We start from the raw sequence: 18,938 nt of genomic DNA on the forward strand, positions 1-18,938 counted from the left end.
TATGTCTTGAATGACATTCGTATAGCAGCGAATTTATACACAAATAATTTTTTATTTATACACAAATAATTTTTTAGTTCCATTCATTCTTTTTAACTGAGCATATAAAACACAGGGAATTACAAAGTAATTCATCTGAGCAACTTCTTTTGGATCGCAAAAGAAATAAGCTTATCTGAGCATGAAAGAGATTAATATGAAAAAAATAGAGGCATGATGTAAAAACTAGTTGAACACAGGAAGGGGCAGTGTCAGCTGAAATCACCAGGCTTTTATTTATTTATTCATTTTAGCAAAGTTTGCATTGTGTGTCTATCCAAAAAAAAGAGAAACAGTTGTGTGTTGCAAGAGGATTAGAGGAAGTGACTGCTGAAATCAAAGTATAAATACTTTGCAAGGTCAGTCACAGGAGCAGTTACTGAGTAAAATAGGAGTGCATATAACGCAAAATAATCCAATAAGTTAGCTGCTGTTATAAATGTGCTTACTGTGTTTCTGAGTCACTAGCATGTCACTCCTGGGTTATACGGTTCTACTGTTATTTTGGATGTATTGTACTGCAGAAAGAGGTAAGTTTTTAATGTGGAAAAAAGCCTACTTTCTTATACTAGGAAAATGTAATTAAAATAATTTTTAAATGAAATATTCTGATTGTAGTTTATTTTAGTGAAGCTCTGTCAACAATAATTGGGATTTGTTCTCGCAGTACCTAGCACCTTTAGTACTTACTATGCTGCCTTAGGTATTATTTCACCTATTTATTTGGATAAAGACTGTTGCACAACTTTTTAGTAATTACTGTCCCTGTAAACTAGAATCAGATAATTCATTTTTATTATGTTTGTTTGTTAATTATTTTAACATCTAAAACCATAAATATCTATAAATGGTTGGTAGACTAAAATAACAAACACTCAATAAATGTATATTTCTTACGTCTGGGATAATCTATGAGATAATCTGAGAAAGAGAAATGATTACTAGATTGACTGAATTAAGTGTTTACAAAGTATCTGTCAATTGACATCCTTGTTTTGTTCTGTTTTTAATCCATTGCATGAGATAAGCATATACAGATACACTTTTGTCCGTGGCTAAAGAGGCATTAAGTTTTCTAGCTGCTGTTAATATTTTCCTATTCAGTGTTCAATTTCCTTTGCTTGACACACAGAGTTTATTTTTCTTTGATACTATGTTTATACTGTTTAAGCTATATGTTTAATAATTTGATTGCTGTGTTTTCTGTCAGGGATTTATGTATAGACTGTTGGAGAAAGGGTGTTGTGTGTCTTTGAGCTAGTGTGTCTTCACTTAGTTCAGATTGTTTTTTAATTTTATATGAAGGTTATGAAGACCTTATCAATCCAAGCAATCTGTTGAATTTTACTTTGCATCCTTCAGAATCGTGTAGAATTAGGCCCTTTCTTTAAGATTTTTATTCTTTTAAAATTAGCTGGTAGGAAGGAAATTTTATTTGAAAAAATCAGAAGGTTAGTGAAATGTATTACATTACATACTTGTAATACATATTGTTTCAAAGTGCCATTAATAAAGTCTCCTTTTTTTGCAAAGTAGTCTAGAAAAACTCTGGAATTTGAAAAGAAAGTTTGCCTAAATTTGCCCTCTCTTTTCACAATACTTTCTTTCTTTAGAGAGATTGCAAAGGAATGTGAATGTAGCAATATTTGATTCAGCTGGGACAACTATTACCATTGGTCATACAGGGTTCTTAGTGCACGCTTCATATGGAAAGGCGACGTGAGTTTTTTGAGAGCTGTGTTGTTGCACAGGAACTGAAAAATTCTTCGGTGAGGTGGCTTGAGAACTGGCTGGATGGCCGAGCTCAGAGGGTTGTGGTGAATGGCGCAGAGTCAAGTTGGAGGCCTGTGGCTAGTGGTGTCCCCCAGGGGTCAGTCCTGGGCCCAGTCTTGTTCAATATATTCATCAATGACCTGGAGGAAGGGACAGAGTGCACCCTCAGCAAGTTTGCTGATGATACTAAACTGGGGGGAGAGGCTAACACACCAGAAGACTGTGCTGCCATTCAGAGGGACCTGGACAGGCTGGAGAGCTGGGCGGAGAGGAACCTCCTGAAGTTCAACAAAGGCAAGTGCAAGGTCCTGCACCTAGGCAGGAATAATCCCATGCACCAGTACAGGCTGGGGACTGACCTGTTGGAAAGTAGCTCTGCCGAGAAGGACCTGGGAGTGCTGGTGGACAACAAGTTAAACATGAGCCAGCAGTGTGCCTTTGTGGCCAAGAAGGCCAATGGGATCCTAGGGTGCATTAGGCAGAGTGTTGCCAGCAGGTGGAGGGAGGTGATCCTGCCCCTCTATTCAGCCCTGGTGAGGCCTCACCTGGAGTACTGTGTCCAGTTCTGGACTCCCCAGTCCAAGAGAGACATGGCACTGCTGGAGAGAGTCCAGCGGAGGGCTACCAAGATGATTAGAGGGCTGGAGCATCTCTCCTATGAAGAAAGACTGCAAGAGCTGGGCCTGTTCAGCCTGGAGAAGGGAAGATTGAGAGGGGATCTCATCAACGTGTACAAGTATCTGAAGGGGGAGTGTCAAGAGGATGAGGCCAGCCTCTTCTCCGTGGTGCCCAGCAACAGGACAAGAGGCAATGGGCAGAAACTGAACCACAGGCAGTTCCATCTGAACCTGAGGAAAAACTTCTTCACTGTGAGGGTGACAGAGCATTGGAACAGGTTGCCCAGAGAGGTAGTGGAGTCTCCTTTGCCGGAGATATTCAAAACCCGTCTGGATGTGATCCTGGGCAATATGCTCTAGGTGACCCTGCTTGAGCAGGGAGGTTGGACTAGATGATCTCCAGAGGTCCCTTCCAACCTAAACGATTCTGTGATTCTGTGATTCTTCCTGAATTTGTAGTTTGTGTTTGGCTTTGTTGAAGTTGATACTGGTACAATGATGCTGAGAAAGCAGCTTGAGCTATTTCTAACTGAGGTCAAATCACAGAGGAAGTACTAACTGATTAATTCCAGCTATTCTGGTTTTCCACGAAGGAATTTGAAGGCATGCATTTAAACCATGCTTTCTAATATAAAAATATCAAACTCCAAATTTTGGTGGGTATGGAGATCAAAATGCATGATGTAATGAATAGCTTTGAAGTCTACCCTGTCAGAAGATTTGTTTCTCAAACTACTGAGAAACTGCATAAAAAAGGAAAAAATTAGCTGTAGTCAGGAATATGCACATACATGCTGTGACTCTTGACAGTAATGCTTGCTATAGAGAAATCACAAACCCGGACTCTAGGTCAGCAGTGGTGAAGAACGCAGAGTTGAAACGAAACCTGGAAGCAAATATGTCTTAGTAATGGTGAGGAGAGTATTAAGAGATCATCTTTTTTTAAATTTCTTTCCTTTTTTTAAATATAAACAAGACGGAGTTATGAGGCCCCATTCTACATTACTTCTGAGTTGTACTGTTTTTCTTATCTGTAAGAGAGGAGCAGAATAAAAAACTCTCACTCTTCTCAGTGGCCTGTGTTGAGCTTTCCGGCTGTCACCCAAAATGCATACTGTTGCAGATTTGCATCATCACAGAAGATAGGACCCAGAGCATATAAAACAGGACACAACATAAAGCAGAAAGCTCAGGCTTAGCAAAGCATTTTCTGTCACTGGATTTGCTGGTGTTCTTTAAACATTAGATAATTCCACCTGAACATCCAACATTACCCTGTGTTACCCTCAGTTTAGGCTTGATTGGGTTGCTGTCACATGAAATCTCTTTAACAGTTTAAAGAAAGCACAGAATCTTCAAACTCAATGTCACAAAAGACTGAGAAATTAAAAGTTTCATGGACCATGGCACACGGTGTCACAGTAAACTCTCCACAAATGATTTATTTAGTTGCATGGATTTTTTTTAAGCAATATATTACTATGTGCAGAGTATTACTCTATGTTATGAAGATCAATTCGTAGACCAAATTCTTACATACCATTTATTGTAGAGAATAGATTAAATATAGATTAAAAAGATCAAATTATGAGTTATGAATTAGAAAAATTGTTATTTTCTAACAAATGCAATTGAAAGTAATAATAGTTCAGATTTTTGAATCAGAGACATCTAAGACATAATATGTAGTTTCTCTATGATTTTTTTTTTTTTTTTTTTTTTTTTTTTTACAAATGGGATCCGAACACGGTATGTTGCTGTAAGTGTAAGATGTGCACTGCTGTGCTGCAGAGATTTGGTACTATATGAATATTCTTGCAGTTGCTCATAACTAGATACAGGCATGAAAGATGAGAAAAGTTAGCTATGTGGTTAACTATTAAGTTAACTGTTAAGTTAACTATTTAGTTGACCATGAGCTAGCAATATGCCCTTGTGACCAAGAAGGCCAATGGTACCCTGAGTTGCATTAAGCAGAACATTGCCAGCAGGTCGAAGGAGGTAATCCTTCCCCTCTACTCAGCCCTGGTGAGGCCTCCAGGCCACCTGGGGTACTATGTCCAATTCTGGGCTCCCCAGTACAAGAGAGACATGGAGCTCCTGGAACGAGTCCAGCAGAGGGCTGCTAGGATGATGAAGGGGCTGGCACATCCCTCGTATGAGGAAAGGCTGAGGGAGCTGGGCCTGTTCAGCCTGGAGAAGAGAAGACTGAGAGGCGATCTCATCAGTGTGTACAAGTATATGAACGGACGGTGTCGAGGGGATGAGGCCAGTCTCTTCCCTGTGGTGCCCAGCAACAGGACAAGAGGAAACAGGCAGAAACTGAAACACGGGAAATTCCATCTGAACATGAGGAAAAACTTCTTGACTGTGAGGGTGACAGAGCACTGGCACAGGTTGCCCAGAGAGGTAGTGGAGTCTCCTTCGCTGGAGATATTCAAAACCTGCCTGGACGTGATCCTGTGCAATGTGCTCTAGAGGACCCTGCTTGAGCAGGGGGGTGGGACTAGATGATCTCCAGAGGTCCTGTCTGGCCTCAGCCATTCTGTGATTCTATATGTTTTAATGAATCTTGCTAATAAATGCAGAAGTCACTACTATCTTTTTGATAGTATGGTAGTACCCTCTAGTGGAGAGAGAACAATAATTTTTACTCAAATGTAATCATTAGTAGGAGAAATCTAGTACTTCTTTTTAGAATAGTTGAAGTAGTTGGAAAAAAGATGGACCTATGGGCACGCCCTTCCTTTATCAGCTCAGCAGTGCCCTCAAAAGCTTGCCTGCTTTTTCTGAATACTGAAGCTGGCCAAAAGAAAGATATTAGATCTGCCTAGAAACCTTTCGTTCCTTATATTTTCAGAATGCCATAGCTACAGAACACTTAGTTATACAGATTTTTGGCAAGTAATAAATATTTCTCCCAATTTTTTAAAACAAATTTTCTAAAATTATGCTTCTGATTTGGTAGGTATTCCACTGAGTGAAATAAAAATAGTGAGTGTTCAAGAGGATGTCTTTGTTCGACTAAACTAAAATTCACTTTCTATGCTTTGATATGGGAAGAATGAGCTTTATTCTGCTCAGACACCACGTACTAGAAAACTCATCTTCTTATTCATGGGTTGTAGTCTCCCCATTTAAGATCAGCAAGCCATAACTCCACATTTCCTCACATGAGGAAAGATCCTAAATATTTTTCCTGTAGTTGCACCTTCAGGCAGCACCTGGACAGTCTTTAGGAAAGCACCAGTGAGAATACTGCTGCTCTTTCATACCTCTGTGGCCTTACAACTGACTGATGAGCGGATTTTTTGGGCAAGCTCTCTACAGAGTAATATATCTCACTCACCAAGAAATTGCAATCCCTGGTGGATATTTTTTCTCCTATTTCTTTTCCAAGGCTTCATTTCTCACAGGTTGCACAGGTCACACAGGTCCTCGGTTTTCACAGGTTATTTATTCTTGATGAATTCTCACCTTTGATGTTCAGATGTAAAATAGGCTAAATAGGTAGAATGTCTTGAGTCTGTTATTTTGGTAAAGCTTTGACCTTTAAAATAAGCAAATTTCAGTCACAAATGCACAAAGAATTAGTCACTGAAATTAGGTCAGAAATATAAACAAACGAAATTCTTATGAAAGATCATTTAGTCTTTCATTAACAGCTTCCTGACATTTGTTTCTTTTCCTATTAGCCTGATTCAAAACCTGCCTGGACACGATCCTGTGCAATGTGTGCTGTAGCTGACCCTGCTTGAGCAGGGGGGGGTTGGACTAGATGATCTCCAGAGGGCCCTTCCAACCTCAACCATTCTGTGATTCTGTGACTTTTCTCATTCTCAGGCTATTCAGGAACTTCTTAATGAAATTAATTCAAGTTCTTTCTGTGTAAGTCTTATGGCCCTGGCTATACATTTAATGGACACTGAAGAAGGCCCAATAAGGAGCATTCGGGCATTCGGGGAAGGGCTGCGTGACATTGATCTTAGGAGTAATATCAGACAATCCCTCTGCCAAATTGAGGCAACATGCTTTGAAGATAGCAAAGGTCAATGTGACTACTAAGAATTAATTGTAGCTTGTGACAAGTATCTTATCATAAGAAGTAATCCCATGGACAGGAGGAAATAAGAAATTTTGGAAAATTAAGTAACCTCAGCCTTGAGAGAAAGTTTAGGGGATGTAAAGGCTAAGGGAGATTTGACAGAACTTGATCAAGTGCAGCATGAACTCAGTGTAAGTCAGAGACTGTTGTGGCTGGAAAAGAAGATAGTTTGAAAAGAAATCTCTGGAGCGCATAGATTTCTCCTCTGTGGTGATGGAAGGCCTGGAATGGAGAAGCTTCTGCAGACGGAAAGGTAAGAGACATCTGGGGTTAGAACAGAGGCACTAATCTCTGATGCCGTCATTTTCTATTTCACGAATGAAGACTCTGCCTACTGTGTTTTTCTGGCATGGACATGACTATTTTTATGTCCTTCTAAGTGTCTATTTCTATTCCTACAAAAGGTCTGTGCTTAGTAGTTTCCTTTCTTATGATTAAGTAGGAAGGATACACTCAGTAGATTGCAACTGTGCTCAAGATTTCTTCTTTCTTTTTCTATTGATAAAAGTATTTTGGAGTATGTAGCATGTGCTTCAATCACCAATATTTTACTTATTTAATTTTTAGCCTGTGAAGAACCCCCTCCTAGGAGAGTTAAAGAAGTACCTACCGAAACGTGGGAAAAACCTCCCTACCCACATGGTACTCAAGTAACATACACGTGTCGGCCTGGATATATAAAACTTGGACGTATTGTGTTTCAGTGTACTGATGGAGTGTGGGAACAACCCTTCCCATGGGCAGAATGCAGAAGTAAGTATTTATGCAAAACATATGCAAACATTTGACCTGACATATCACATCACTTGCCAATGATGTTGATGTGAAATTACAATTGTATCTTTACCTGTAAATTATTTATTTCAGCCTCCTTTAAAATATTATCTGAAAAGGCATGTGTGCATAAGGAAATATTTTTTTAGAAGTTCCTTTACTCCAGATCAAAGACTTATTTTTTCTCTTTATGTGAGAAAGTCATATAGCAGGCCAGCTTTATTAATCTAATTTGTATATTTGCTCTGAGAATAGAAATCTTTTTTAAGGATACCCAATCAAGATAGTTCTGGTTCTAGCACCATTGTATGCATGCTGTTGCAGTTTTATTTCTGCATTAGGTTAGCTGATAAAACTGTACTATATTTGGGACACAAATTAACTCCCAATAAGCTAAGTTACCACTACACAGAAGTCTATTAAACAGATGATATAGACTTTTTGTCTTTAAATTAAATAAAAATTAATAACTAGTCACTGTTTATCTCGCACAAATTGCAAAAAAGCATTGTTTTTTGGCATATTGAAAAATAGTTCTATTATTTCCTGGCCATTTACAGTCAGAATTTTTTTTAAATTATTTTTCTTATTATTGCAAATTATGTCAATGCTTATGTAAATACTTTAAATTATTAAGTAATTAGAGACTTGCTTCCAAAATGTTAAAAAAACCACTGCATGGATGAAGTTTATAGTCTAAGCAGGATAAAGCACTTACTCAGCTTTTGAATGGGAGCCAAGAGACAATATTATCTTTTCTTTAGTTAGTTCAACTAGTTTTATGCAAGATCTAATTTCTTGGGAGTTGAAAATTGGTTAGAGTTAAAAAGAAGTAGGACAGCATTTTTCCCCCCTTGTTTTATAATCTAGGAAATGAAAATTCACACTAAGGATGAGAGCTGCTGTTATTATTTTTAGTATACTATGTTAACAGTTAAGAAGTATTTCTTACCCTCATACAGAATTCACTAGTGAAGAATTTGAACTTTATTATTGTTAGTTAACAGATACCTCCTTTCTATACTAAATCAATTTTAAACACAAAGCAAGTTTAGACACACTAGCTTTTATTTTTCTTACATACCTAACCTACAAAATTTTGACTAATAATATGCAAATGTTTGGTTTAGTAATATAAAATAAGTTCCATGTTTCATTCAAACAGAGATTAAAATAAATCATGAGTAAAAATCAATTAATAAAGTTGTTGTTATTTTGTACATAATCTTCTTTAACATAAACAATATACATTTAACTTATTTAACATTTGTATTAACTTATAATAACTTATATTAACTTTAACTTATTAAGTTATTTAACTTAGTATTCAAGTTATTTATTTAACTTAAAAATATTTGTTTTTCATGTATTTATATAACTAATCAGTGCACATAGATCCTTCCAATTACACAAAATTTGGTGCTGCTTTTTAGTAACAAATTTTAGTAATACTACCACCCAGCAAGCAGGTACTGACACCAGCAAGACGCAGTTGGAAAGAGAAAGGGAATGGTCTGCCACAGGTTAAGTGGTTTCATCCCCTTTTCAGGATAGGCCGCACTAGACAGCAAAATTGATTAGCCTGCATGGGGTTGTCTGTTTTCTCCGAGTCACACTGAAGCGTGTTTAGAGGTTGCTTACTCATCTCTTCCTTAAAAAAGCTACGAATGTTGGCATACTCCAAAATATGCAAATTTGGTCTAGCAGGGGCCAAGAAGGATTTATTCTGGGAAGCACTAACACTTATTTTTAAACTTTCTGTATTAGTTTATTTTACAGTCCTTACAATGATGTCAAAAGTAGATAAATCAGAGAGTTGGTGTGCTCATCTGTGCAATTCTTTTGGGGATCCAGTGCAAATAGGTAGGGCCAGATCACAAGAGAAGTCACATGGGAAACTTTGAGCAGAAGGGACTGAGGAACGCAAGAGTCTTGTAGCCTTTGATCTTCCCTCTTTACTCAGCACAGTCCCCATCAGACTAAGGGTATTTCATTTCCAGTCATGGGTGGCTTCTAGAGTGGAAGCTCTTGTACCTAGTTTATGTTAAGTTATGTGAAAAGCTGAAGTTACATCCTGCCATTAAATTCGTCATAAAACTTAAAACAAGATCAGTCTTTTTAAAGGAATAACAGCTGCTAATTTATTATTTAAATTTAAAAGAAAAAAAATCCTTAATCCAAGTATATTCTTATTGAAGACAATGATTTTTAAAAAAGGGAGTTAATCAAGCTAATGCTGAGAGTACTTTCAAAAGTACTGTCTCCAATTACTAGAAAAGTGCTACTTTTCACATCCCTATGTATGCAGTAAGTAATATTGTTTCTTTTTTTTTTTTTTTTTTTTTAACAGATAAGCCCTGTGGACATCCTGGAGATATTCAGTTTGGTTCATTTGAACTTACCAGTGGAAAGGAGTTTGTATTCGGTGCCCGAGTTGAGTACAAATGTGATGATGGGTAATATTTATCTAAATATTCAATATGTGGGCGTTAACACAAGCTGTTAAGACAAGTGTCAATACTAGATTCGTTATCTGTAAAACAGTTACAAATTACTAATATTTTAAAAATACTTGATTATTGTTTAATTTAAAATATTGCACTTACAGGAAGAATACTAAACAGAGCCCTTTCTCATGTCTGGTGCTATTGGAGTAACTGAACTTTGTGCATATGATACTTTCCGACGATTCTCCCTAGTCCCATAGGTGCAGTCACTGTCATTTCAGACTAGCTGTACTTACTCTGACTATGTTCCAGGCTAACCTGAAGCCATGTCAGTGTTGCTGTAACGCCCTTAAACCTAAGATAATACTAACTCATCAAAGCATGGGATACATATGTCTTGAATTAAGTCATATTTCAGTGCTATCCCATAGCTTTCAGTCATACTGGAGCACAGGCAACTTGAATTTTACTCCACTTGCCAACAATTGTGTAAATCACCTTTAGGTTATTTGTTATGTACACTGATGAGACAAAGCTTGGTACCTTTGTAATAAAGAAGGCATCTTTCTGATTACTTCCTATTTCTGTTTCCCCCCGCCCCTATTTTTGCCATATACAAGTACGAAAAACAAAATAGGGTAGACACAGATAGAAAAAGTATTGTTTTTTTGTCGTGTTTTGGGTTAGCCAATGCTAGAACATATGAAACCTACTTCCTTTGCTTTAATAACAGCAGCACTGCTGTATCTATCGCGTAATGAGGCTGTATTTTAGAAATGTTTACTTTTTATTTGATAAGATACCAGATGCTCAGCCAAAGAAATTACCGTGAGTGTCAGGCAGATGGATGGAGCAATGATGTCCCTCACTGTGAAGGTAAACAGAGTTTGACATTTAATTCTTTATCAAACTGACTTTTTATCTGTCTGATACTGTCTAGAACTAGTCTGTGATTTCACTGCTCACTATGAGTAACACTACAAGCCACCATGACTGCTTGTGAGGTAAATAACCACTCAGCTTAAGAAGTATTAATTCACATAGACATCCAGCTATCTAAATCCAAGTTATCCAGCAGTCAAACTCTCTAAAATGCCTGCTCAGTTGCCACTTTAGTCAAGTAGGTACTCAAGATTTTATCAAAAAGCATTCACAAAACTGAGTCTCGTCACCCGCCATACTGTCTTACAGCCCTGCTTCACCTCAAGGGCCTGATAGAGCAGATGTTAAACAAAGCAAAACATGGTTACAAAAGACATCTGGGATGAGACATTGAATATGTATATGAGTGTATGTGCATTTATAGCACACGTTCCCCCTTCATCCTTATGAATATCCTCTCCATTAAGATTTCGTTAAAGGTTCCTCTCTCTATTAGCATACAGTGGAATGACTTCAGTAAGACAGAAAGAGTGAGAGAGACCCAGTCCCCAGGCTGGGTGGCTGGGATAATGCCCTGGATTTGGAAAGCTTTTTACCAGTTTCAAACCTGCATGATTATGAAAAGAGGCTTCCTTTCTTTCCAGAGCTCATTTCTAACTACTAGTCTGTTTTAGCATATGTTTGTAGGTTTGAAATTTCTCTCTGCGTTTGGGCATTAATTTCAGGAAGAGGTCTCTAAGTTAAGAATCACTAATGAAAGCAGGTATCTTTCTCTTGTCTGGAGTTAGGAATCTGTGATTTAGCATTTCCTAATAGCTGTTCTCAGATATTTCCCATTCAGCTTACTGGATTTTGAATGTCTTCAGTTTTAGGCATACAGATATCTCTGTGCAATATAGAGCAATGGTTCCCAACGTTTTTGTCACATGTCACCAAGATGTTGCAATTCCAAAGTCCTCATAAGATTTATCCTTCATGACTGAGGAGTTTTCTTTAGGCTACAGTACAGCTGCCTGTGAAAGAACATATCTGTATAATGTTGTAATTGTGAGGAGCCTAGATAATAGAATATGAGCTCATAGAAAAGGCAGATAGCACATAAGTTGGAGAACATTGTCAGGGAAAAGTGGGAGCTATGGTAGGCAAAATGTTAGACTCCTTCAGATGCTCTCAGTGATACCAATGAGAGCATTTAAGAGTGGTCTGTGATCTCAATCACTTCCCACTTAATAAGAAATATCTAGTGACATATTAACTTCGCCTTTTTCTGCAGTTACACTGTTATGAGATACAAGAGGTCTAAATCCATGTCTGACATATATTGCGTTCATTTACTTTAGTAGTGCAATTGTTCTGCTATCTCTTACTAGGTTTTTTAGCTAGTAACTGAATTGTTCTAGTCAATCAATAGAGCTCAACACTTTTCCAAACCATTAGTCTGTAGCAAATTCAGTTTGGCATAACTCTAAGGCAAATGAACCTATTTTGCCAAGGTTTTATGGCCGTATGTCATTAAGTGTTCACCTGTCATTCATACAATTCATAAGATCACAGGATCTTGTGATCTCTTGATCCTTGGGAGGGACCTCAGAAGGTCATCTGGTTCAGTGGACACTCTGTCTTTAACCCGCAAGGGTGGAAAACAGGTTAATGAGATCCAGTGTACTAGTGTCCTCCCATTTCAGTCTATCTTTCTGCTTAGGGTTTTGTATTATGACTGTTGCAAATGGTATCTGAATGCATAATAAGGCTGAATATTGTTTTCAATATTTAAGGTAATTCCATGATTTTTCTATATTTTACGTTGTTTTGTGTGTCAATTCACTTTACAGAATAGACCTTAAAGTGACAGCAGTTGTCTGTTTGTTTGTTTTACAGTGGCAAAGTGTTTCCCAGTAAAAGCACCAGAAAATGGACGAATAATTATGACTGGTGTGTTTCAGCTAGACCAAGAATTTTCCTTTGGCCAGGTTGTAAAGTTTGAATGTAATGCAAATTATAAGCTTACTGGATCTAAAGAAATACATTGCTCTTCTAATGGAAAATGGAATAGTGATGTACCTCAGTGCCAAGGTAAAAAGAAAACTATTACTGAGTTTATTATCTGTAATTAAAAAGCTTTATACTCTCAGACTTCTAGGGACTGGTTATTGTATGGGACTCTGCAAAGCTTTCACTTTATTCTGCAGAAATTAAGCATAGTTTGTCTGTAAACAATCTCCATTGCATATATGCAGAAGAAGTAGGATAAGCAAGAGAATTCAAAGAATACTGGTCATAACAGACCATTTGTTTGTTCCCCATTTTCATTACAAGCTGCTTGGTTGCCAGACTGCAATCAGTTTCACTGAAACTGGCTTAGGTATGTCTGCATAAGATTCAGTCATTTCAGTGCTGATTTAACCAAAGTAATTACAAACAGTTTTGAATCTATATAAAGCTAGTTTAAAAGAACAAGTTTGATTTTAATTCATTCATATTCTTAAGGTACATAAAATATAAAGAAGTCACGATGGATTTTTCTTTCTTCACACTAATATGTCTGGAGAAGTTAAAAGGTTCATTCATATTTTATTTTTACAAAATCACAGAGTAGCTGAGGTTGGAAGGGACCTCTGAAGGTTCCTCAAAGTAGGGTCAACTAAAGCAGGTTGTTGCTTGAGACCATGTCCAGTCAGGTTTTGAACATCTCTAAGGAGACTCCACAAGAGAGGCCACAGCTTCTCTGGGCAGCCCACTCCAGTGTTTGACCATCCTCCCAGTGAAGAAGTGTTTTCTTACGTTTAAGTGGAATTTCCTGCATTTCACTTTGTACCATTGCCTTTCATCCTGTCACTCAGCACCACTGAGAAGAGTCTGCCTCTGTCTTCTTCCCCCCCTCATCATGTGTTTATACACATTGATAAGATATGCCCCCCCTCTCCTTCCCCCAGGCCTTTTCCTCTGGAGGCTAAACAGTTCCAGCTCTCTCAGCCTCCCCTCATCTGTCAGATTTTCCAGTTCCTTACTCATCTTCATGGCCCTTTGCTGGGCTCACTCCAGTATGCCCATGTCTCTCCTATACTGGGCAGCCCAGCACTGGACACAGCATTCTGGATGTGGTCTCTCCAGTGCTGAGTAGAGGGGTAGGATCACCTCGCTTGACCTGCTGGCAACGCTCTGTCTAATGAGGCCCAGGACATTGCTGGCCTTCTTTGCTGCAAGGGCCTATTGCTGACTTGTATTCAACTTGTTGTCCACCAGGACCCTCAGGTCCTTTTCTGCAAAGCTGCTTTCTAGCCAGTTGGCTCCCAACTTCTACTGGTATGAGGGATTATTTTTCCCATTTTGCAAATGGAGTTTGATGGGAGTTGTATTATCAGTATGTATGAATGAGTTATCTTAGAAAGCATATTGTAACATTCACTCTGTTTAATATTCAGTCCATCAAGTTCCTTAGATTATTTATATGTTATCTGGTAAGGAAGTGTATGTTCTGAAGAGCAGACTACCTATGACAGAATGTATATCCATGTATGGTGTATTCACAGTTTCAGTGCTAAGTTTTGCAGTTTTGAAACCTCCTTTTTTAACTTGAACAGCATAAACTGGAATTAAACACACATGCTTGTAATATTTATAGAATAAATACAGTGAATTTTATTAAGCAATGCCAGTTCTTCCAATGAGATACATTTAATCCAAAGCATAAGCAGATCCAGCAAAGAAATTGACGAGAACTCTTTGTTGTCCTGCTCTGTGGCCGAGGAAGCAAACCCTTGAATACTTTCTGGTTTATAAATGGGAATTTTGGAAACTGCAAGGTCTGAATAATTGTATTGGGTCTAGCCAGGAGATGGGCATACTGAGTTTCTCATATAGGTAGTCGGGCATTTTAGTGTCAATTTTCCAGTTACTTTAATTCTTTTTCTGCTGGTACCATAATTTTACTAATCTCATACTGGTTACGAGAGAGCTTTTGGATGCTGGAAATTACAAGGAAATTAAATGATCTGAAAAATGGAAAATGTGAAATTTCAGCTAGCCTAGTTACTTAATTTAGAATGTCCCCTACCTTATGTTCTGATGCTGAGATCCATTTGAAAAAAAAAAAAAAAGCTCTTAAGTCTGTCTTATGAACCAATTTGCTACTGTTGCTATGCTGTTCCATACTTTCTTCCTGGCACCCACACTCAAGTCATAGAAGAGTTCTCAGATAAATTCCAAACAGTTCCTAAATGCAAATGTTTTGGTTGACATAATACAATTTCTATGATGTCAGATGAAAAAAAAAAAGTTTAATAGGCATTTATTCTTAGTGAATAAAAATATGCAAAAAATATGAATTTTGTCTTTGTCAACCTCAGAGATTACCTGTGATGCGCCAGAAATTCTGCATGGATATGTGCATACTCCAAAGGCATCTTACAAGGAGTCTGAACGACTGCGGTTTTCCTGTGATAAAGGATATAGATATGGTGAAAGAGCAGAAGCACAATGTTCTGAATCAGGATGGACTCCAACCCCCTATTGCACTGGTCAGCCTTTGCTAAACTTATTTTTCACATTCTGTTGTGTTTAGAAGTAATATTTTCAGAGATTAATAATGCCAAATTGAGTTTATTCATAAAAAAAAGAATTCCATATACATCTGAGTAGTATTCTATGAAGATATTAATCCAGAAGGATTGAGTATTAAAGGGATGAAACAACTGGATATGAGCTTTCTATATAGAGCTCTAGCAAAAGTAGGCAATTCAGTCTTTAGTTACTTGAGCAAGTGAGTAGTTAGATCTAGGTTTAGGAAGGTCTAGTTAGGTCTAGGAAGATACAGTTGCCACTGTATACTACATAAATGAGATTGATGCTAAAATACATCATGCAGCATGATTAGCTTTTTTTTAAGATTCTGAACTGATGTGGAGAATGTAGAAAAACTATTAATGGATTAGAAACATTCCCTAATTTGCTCAAATAAGGAGGCTAAAGCTGAACCCCTTTACCTTCTACAAAGGACAATAAAAGTGTTTTAGCTAAGGAATGGAAATATCAGACACCAAAAGAATATTTAAGCATGTGAAAAAGAAAGCATTAATACCAGACAAATTCAAAATGCAGAAGAAATCAGAAGTTTGTAGTGGCATGGGGAAATTAACATTTGAAACCAACTTCTTAAAGATACGTTTTTTTTTTTTAAAGTCCTAATGTCTTCATGTCAAGAGTTGATACCTTTATAAGTGAAGCCCAAGTCTCTGTTTTTAACATAAGCATAACTAGTGAAAAATCAATGGCTGTGCTATATCTAGTTGGAAGACTGGATTAAGAAATAATATTTGATAACACAAATTGTAAAAGTATGAATGGGTTTGGGGGAAGTAAATAGTCCTAGCTCATTACCAAGTTAATGCATCTTCAGGTCTTCCATGCTCAATACCTGAGATGCTGTGTCAACATAGTCAAGACTACTACTTGTAATCATGGTACTATCCACTCAGTTAAATATCACTCAATAGCTCACCCTGTATGAACGTTTGAGAAGTTTGCTTAACCTACTGAACGGACTTCTGCATTTTGCCTTAGTGTCCTCATGAGCATTTCCATAGTGTTGGCGAACTGAGCACCTGCTTGCTAATCATTGTGTCCTTTCTGGAAATTTCCAGACGACTGGCTGCTCTGGGGAAGTAGTTCCAACCAAAGAGGAACAATTCACAGATGAGCTCTGTTTCACTGACAGAATTTCAGTAAGAAATTGTTAGTCTACTGTGCAGCCTTGCAAAAATGACGAGGAAGTATCCCTCAGTTTAAAATTCTGGCTTAAAGTAGTGAGGTGCCTTTCAAGAGTTCTTTTGAAACAGTAAAAGAGGGTTACAGGAAGAAAATCTGAGATTGACATGAACATTTCCAAAGAAACATAAGCAAACACGAAGTAGTCCAATTTCAGAAGGTGACACAGTCCAACTGAGAATTACAATGGGATTATAGCATTGGAGTGTACATAAAACTGAAAACTGTAGGATTATCTACACAGCCAGTATGTCAAGAATTGTGTGCAGCATAGGTTTGAAAATCAGTAGCCCTAAAAACCAGCCTGGACATGAAGTGTTGTATACCAAAGTATAAAAACAGGCATACCAGGCAGACCAAAGTAATGTGGTCTGCATGAATGCTATCATTGTCCATGATAGCTTAGCCAAGCTTTCTTAGGCTAGGGTGAGGACAGCAGTTTGTTTAATGTCATCAGAGTTGTAATTGTGCAGCCACTGCCTTGATGCTATTCAAACTTTCGATCAGGAATTGTCTGAGGATCTCTTACAGTGCTGGAACTCCCTCATGCTTTCTAGCTCCCATACGCCTTCTATGCAGTTCAGATGACAAATCCATGACTTTTGTGGCTAGTCCTGTTTGACTGTGCCTGTTTGGCACTGTGGGTCATAAATTTTGCTTTAATTTCATTCAACCCTTAAAGAAAGGCCTTAAAGACTATAATTAGAACTCCAAATCTCACAAATAGAAATATGCACATTGTGTTCTAGCTGAAAGTTTGATATAAATTTGGGGAAAATCATGTACGCCTCAAAACATCTCCAAGAAATTGCCAAAGAACACTTGAAACTGAAAAAAATGTTGGCAACAGGGCAACATTATAGGATGTTATGTACCACCCACACTCCCAGAACCTCTTCCAGAAAGACTCCTTTAGTAATAAATAATAGTTAGTCTTAGTGTCCACCTCAATCCTTGAACTTTCTGCTTCAAGATTAGTAATGATACTAATTAATATGCATTGCCTATGGTTTTGCAACATACTGCTTTTGAGAAATGCTAACCGAAACATTCTTTCGAACGCTGTTCTGCTGGGCTCTGTTAGTTGGGACATGTTCAAACATAGTAGTCCCCTCAAAGAACATCCTTCTGTAGTAGAAAAATAAAACATAGTTTCTCTCCTGCTCCATTCCTTTAGCTTTATGCCACCATGAAGTGGCTGTGGATCCTGCTTGACTTACCACTTGAACCTGCGTGATCCAGTAGCACATGCATACCACTGAGTCACCCATCTTCACTCCACAGGAGAACCAATCTGTAGTGACCATATAGTCATCCCTTTCCAGGCCTGAGTGTGTTGGTGTGATTTTCTGAATTGGAAGTATATTACAAAAACAAAAGAAAGCCTCTGGGCTTTAAAGAATGCATTTACTTGGTTTCTCCAGGCATAAAGATGTCATGAGCTTTCAGAATAGCATTCTTCTCCTTTCTCAGTTTCTCAGGTGAAATATTTCCAGTGCCAGTGCATCACCTTGGTCTTGATCATACGGCCTTTGAATGATGAGGTTGTAGTTAAGTATAGTTGGGTTTGCATTTAGGATCTGCCGATGAACCTAGCCACCTTTGGGAAGCTGTCCGTAAACCAAGCCCAGGAGAGCTGTAGGAGAGCCCAGCACAAGGCATTTTGGGCTCCAGCTGTGCCACGACCTACTGGAAAAGACTAGTCAAATTCAGTTTGATCACCTTTAGTTCCAACCATTCCCTTTGCAGTTCAGTTTTAACTGCCTAATGCCTCAGTAAAAGCTATCACTCTCTTCTCTTCTACACCAATGAGACAGTCTTTTCTTACAAATATACATCCATGAGTGAGAGAGAGTTGTAACTTTTTCTTTGGCCTAAAAAATCTGATTTTGGCAATATTATGCAGTTACAGTCTGTACACTGTGAAGATAAGCACTAATAAAATAAAAATAGTTATAAAAATATTCTTCAGACAAGAATCTTGTTTTTCTCTTTGTATTTAGAAATTTTATGCTCTCCTCCAAGAGTTCCCAATGGCAGCTTTGGGCCTCAAGAAGGTATATACAAAGAAGGGGCTGTGATCACCATACACTGTAATTCTGGATATTATTTTAAAGTAGTCTCTGGCCAAAACACTGCTGAATGCACCAAGAATGGCTGGGTGCCTCCTCCAGAATGTGTTGGTAAGTAGCGTTCATGAGTGAAGACAAAACATTCAAAGCTGTTGTTCTTGAAATATCTTAGTAAAAAAGAGGCCAAGAGAAAAACTGCAGCACCAGGGGAAATAGAAGATGCTTATTCATTGTGTTTCTTGGTCTCACAAAACTTAATTTGATGGTTTTGGAAAAATCAGCTATAAAAACAGTGGTATATTCTCTTTATATCTACATTATGTTTATGAACACAGGTATTACCTATTACTGTGTTTGTGAGATTATATGTTAAAATGTGCTATAGTCAGCTCTCTGACAGGAAGATTTGTGGTGTTACATCTGTCCAGCTGAGGAGTAGCATGCCAGCCAAGGTAAGAAGACAGAG

General features: G+C 37.9%; 1 protein-coding gene across 6 annotated transcripts in view; it reads left to right on the forward strand.

Annotated features, from left to right (window-relative positions):
• The first annotated feature begins 406 nt into the window (after positions 1-406).
• The window catches only part of CFH (complement factor H), a 42,964-nt gene continuing 24,432 nt past the window's right edge, over positions 407-18,938 (forward strand). For 4 of the 6 annotated variants that reach the window (XM_068952085.1, XM_068952086.1, XM_068952088.1 and 1 more), the window contains exons 1-7: positions 408-569; positions 7,102-7,287; positions 9,659-9,764; positions 10,555-10,631; positions 12,516-12,710; positions 14,984-15,154; positions 18,404-18,583. In XM_068952085.1, the coding sequence (XP_068808186.1) occupies positions 509-569; positions 7,102-7,287; positions 9,659-9,764; positions 10,555-10,631; positions 12,516-12,710; positions 14,984-15,154; positions 18,404-18,583 (976 nt within the window). In that variant the 5' untranslated portion in view covers positions 408-508. Of the gene's footprint in view, positions 570-6,732; positions 6,788-7,101; positions 7,288-9,658; positions 9,765-10,554; positions 10,632-12,515; positions 12,711-14,983; positions 15,155-18,403; positions 18,584-18,938 lie in introns of those variants that run through there. The other 2 variants (XM_068952090.1, XM_068952087.1) reach the window with 2 other exon arrangements.

The sequence above is a fragment of the Struthio camelus genome, chromosome 8 (assembly GCF_040807025.1).
Source record: "Struthio camelus isolate bStrCam1 chromosome 8, bStrCam1.hap1, whole genome shotgun sequence".
Classification (NCBI taxonomy): Eukaryota; Metazoa; Chordata; class Aves; order Struthioniformes; family Struthionidae; genus Struthio; species Struthio camelus.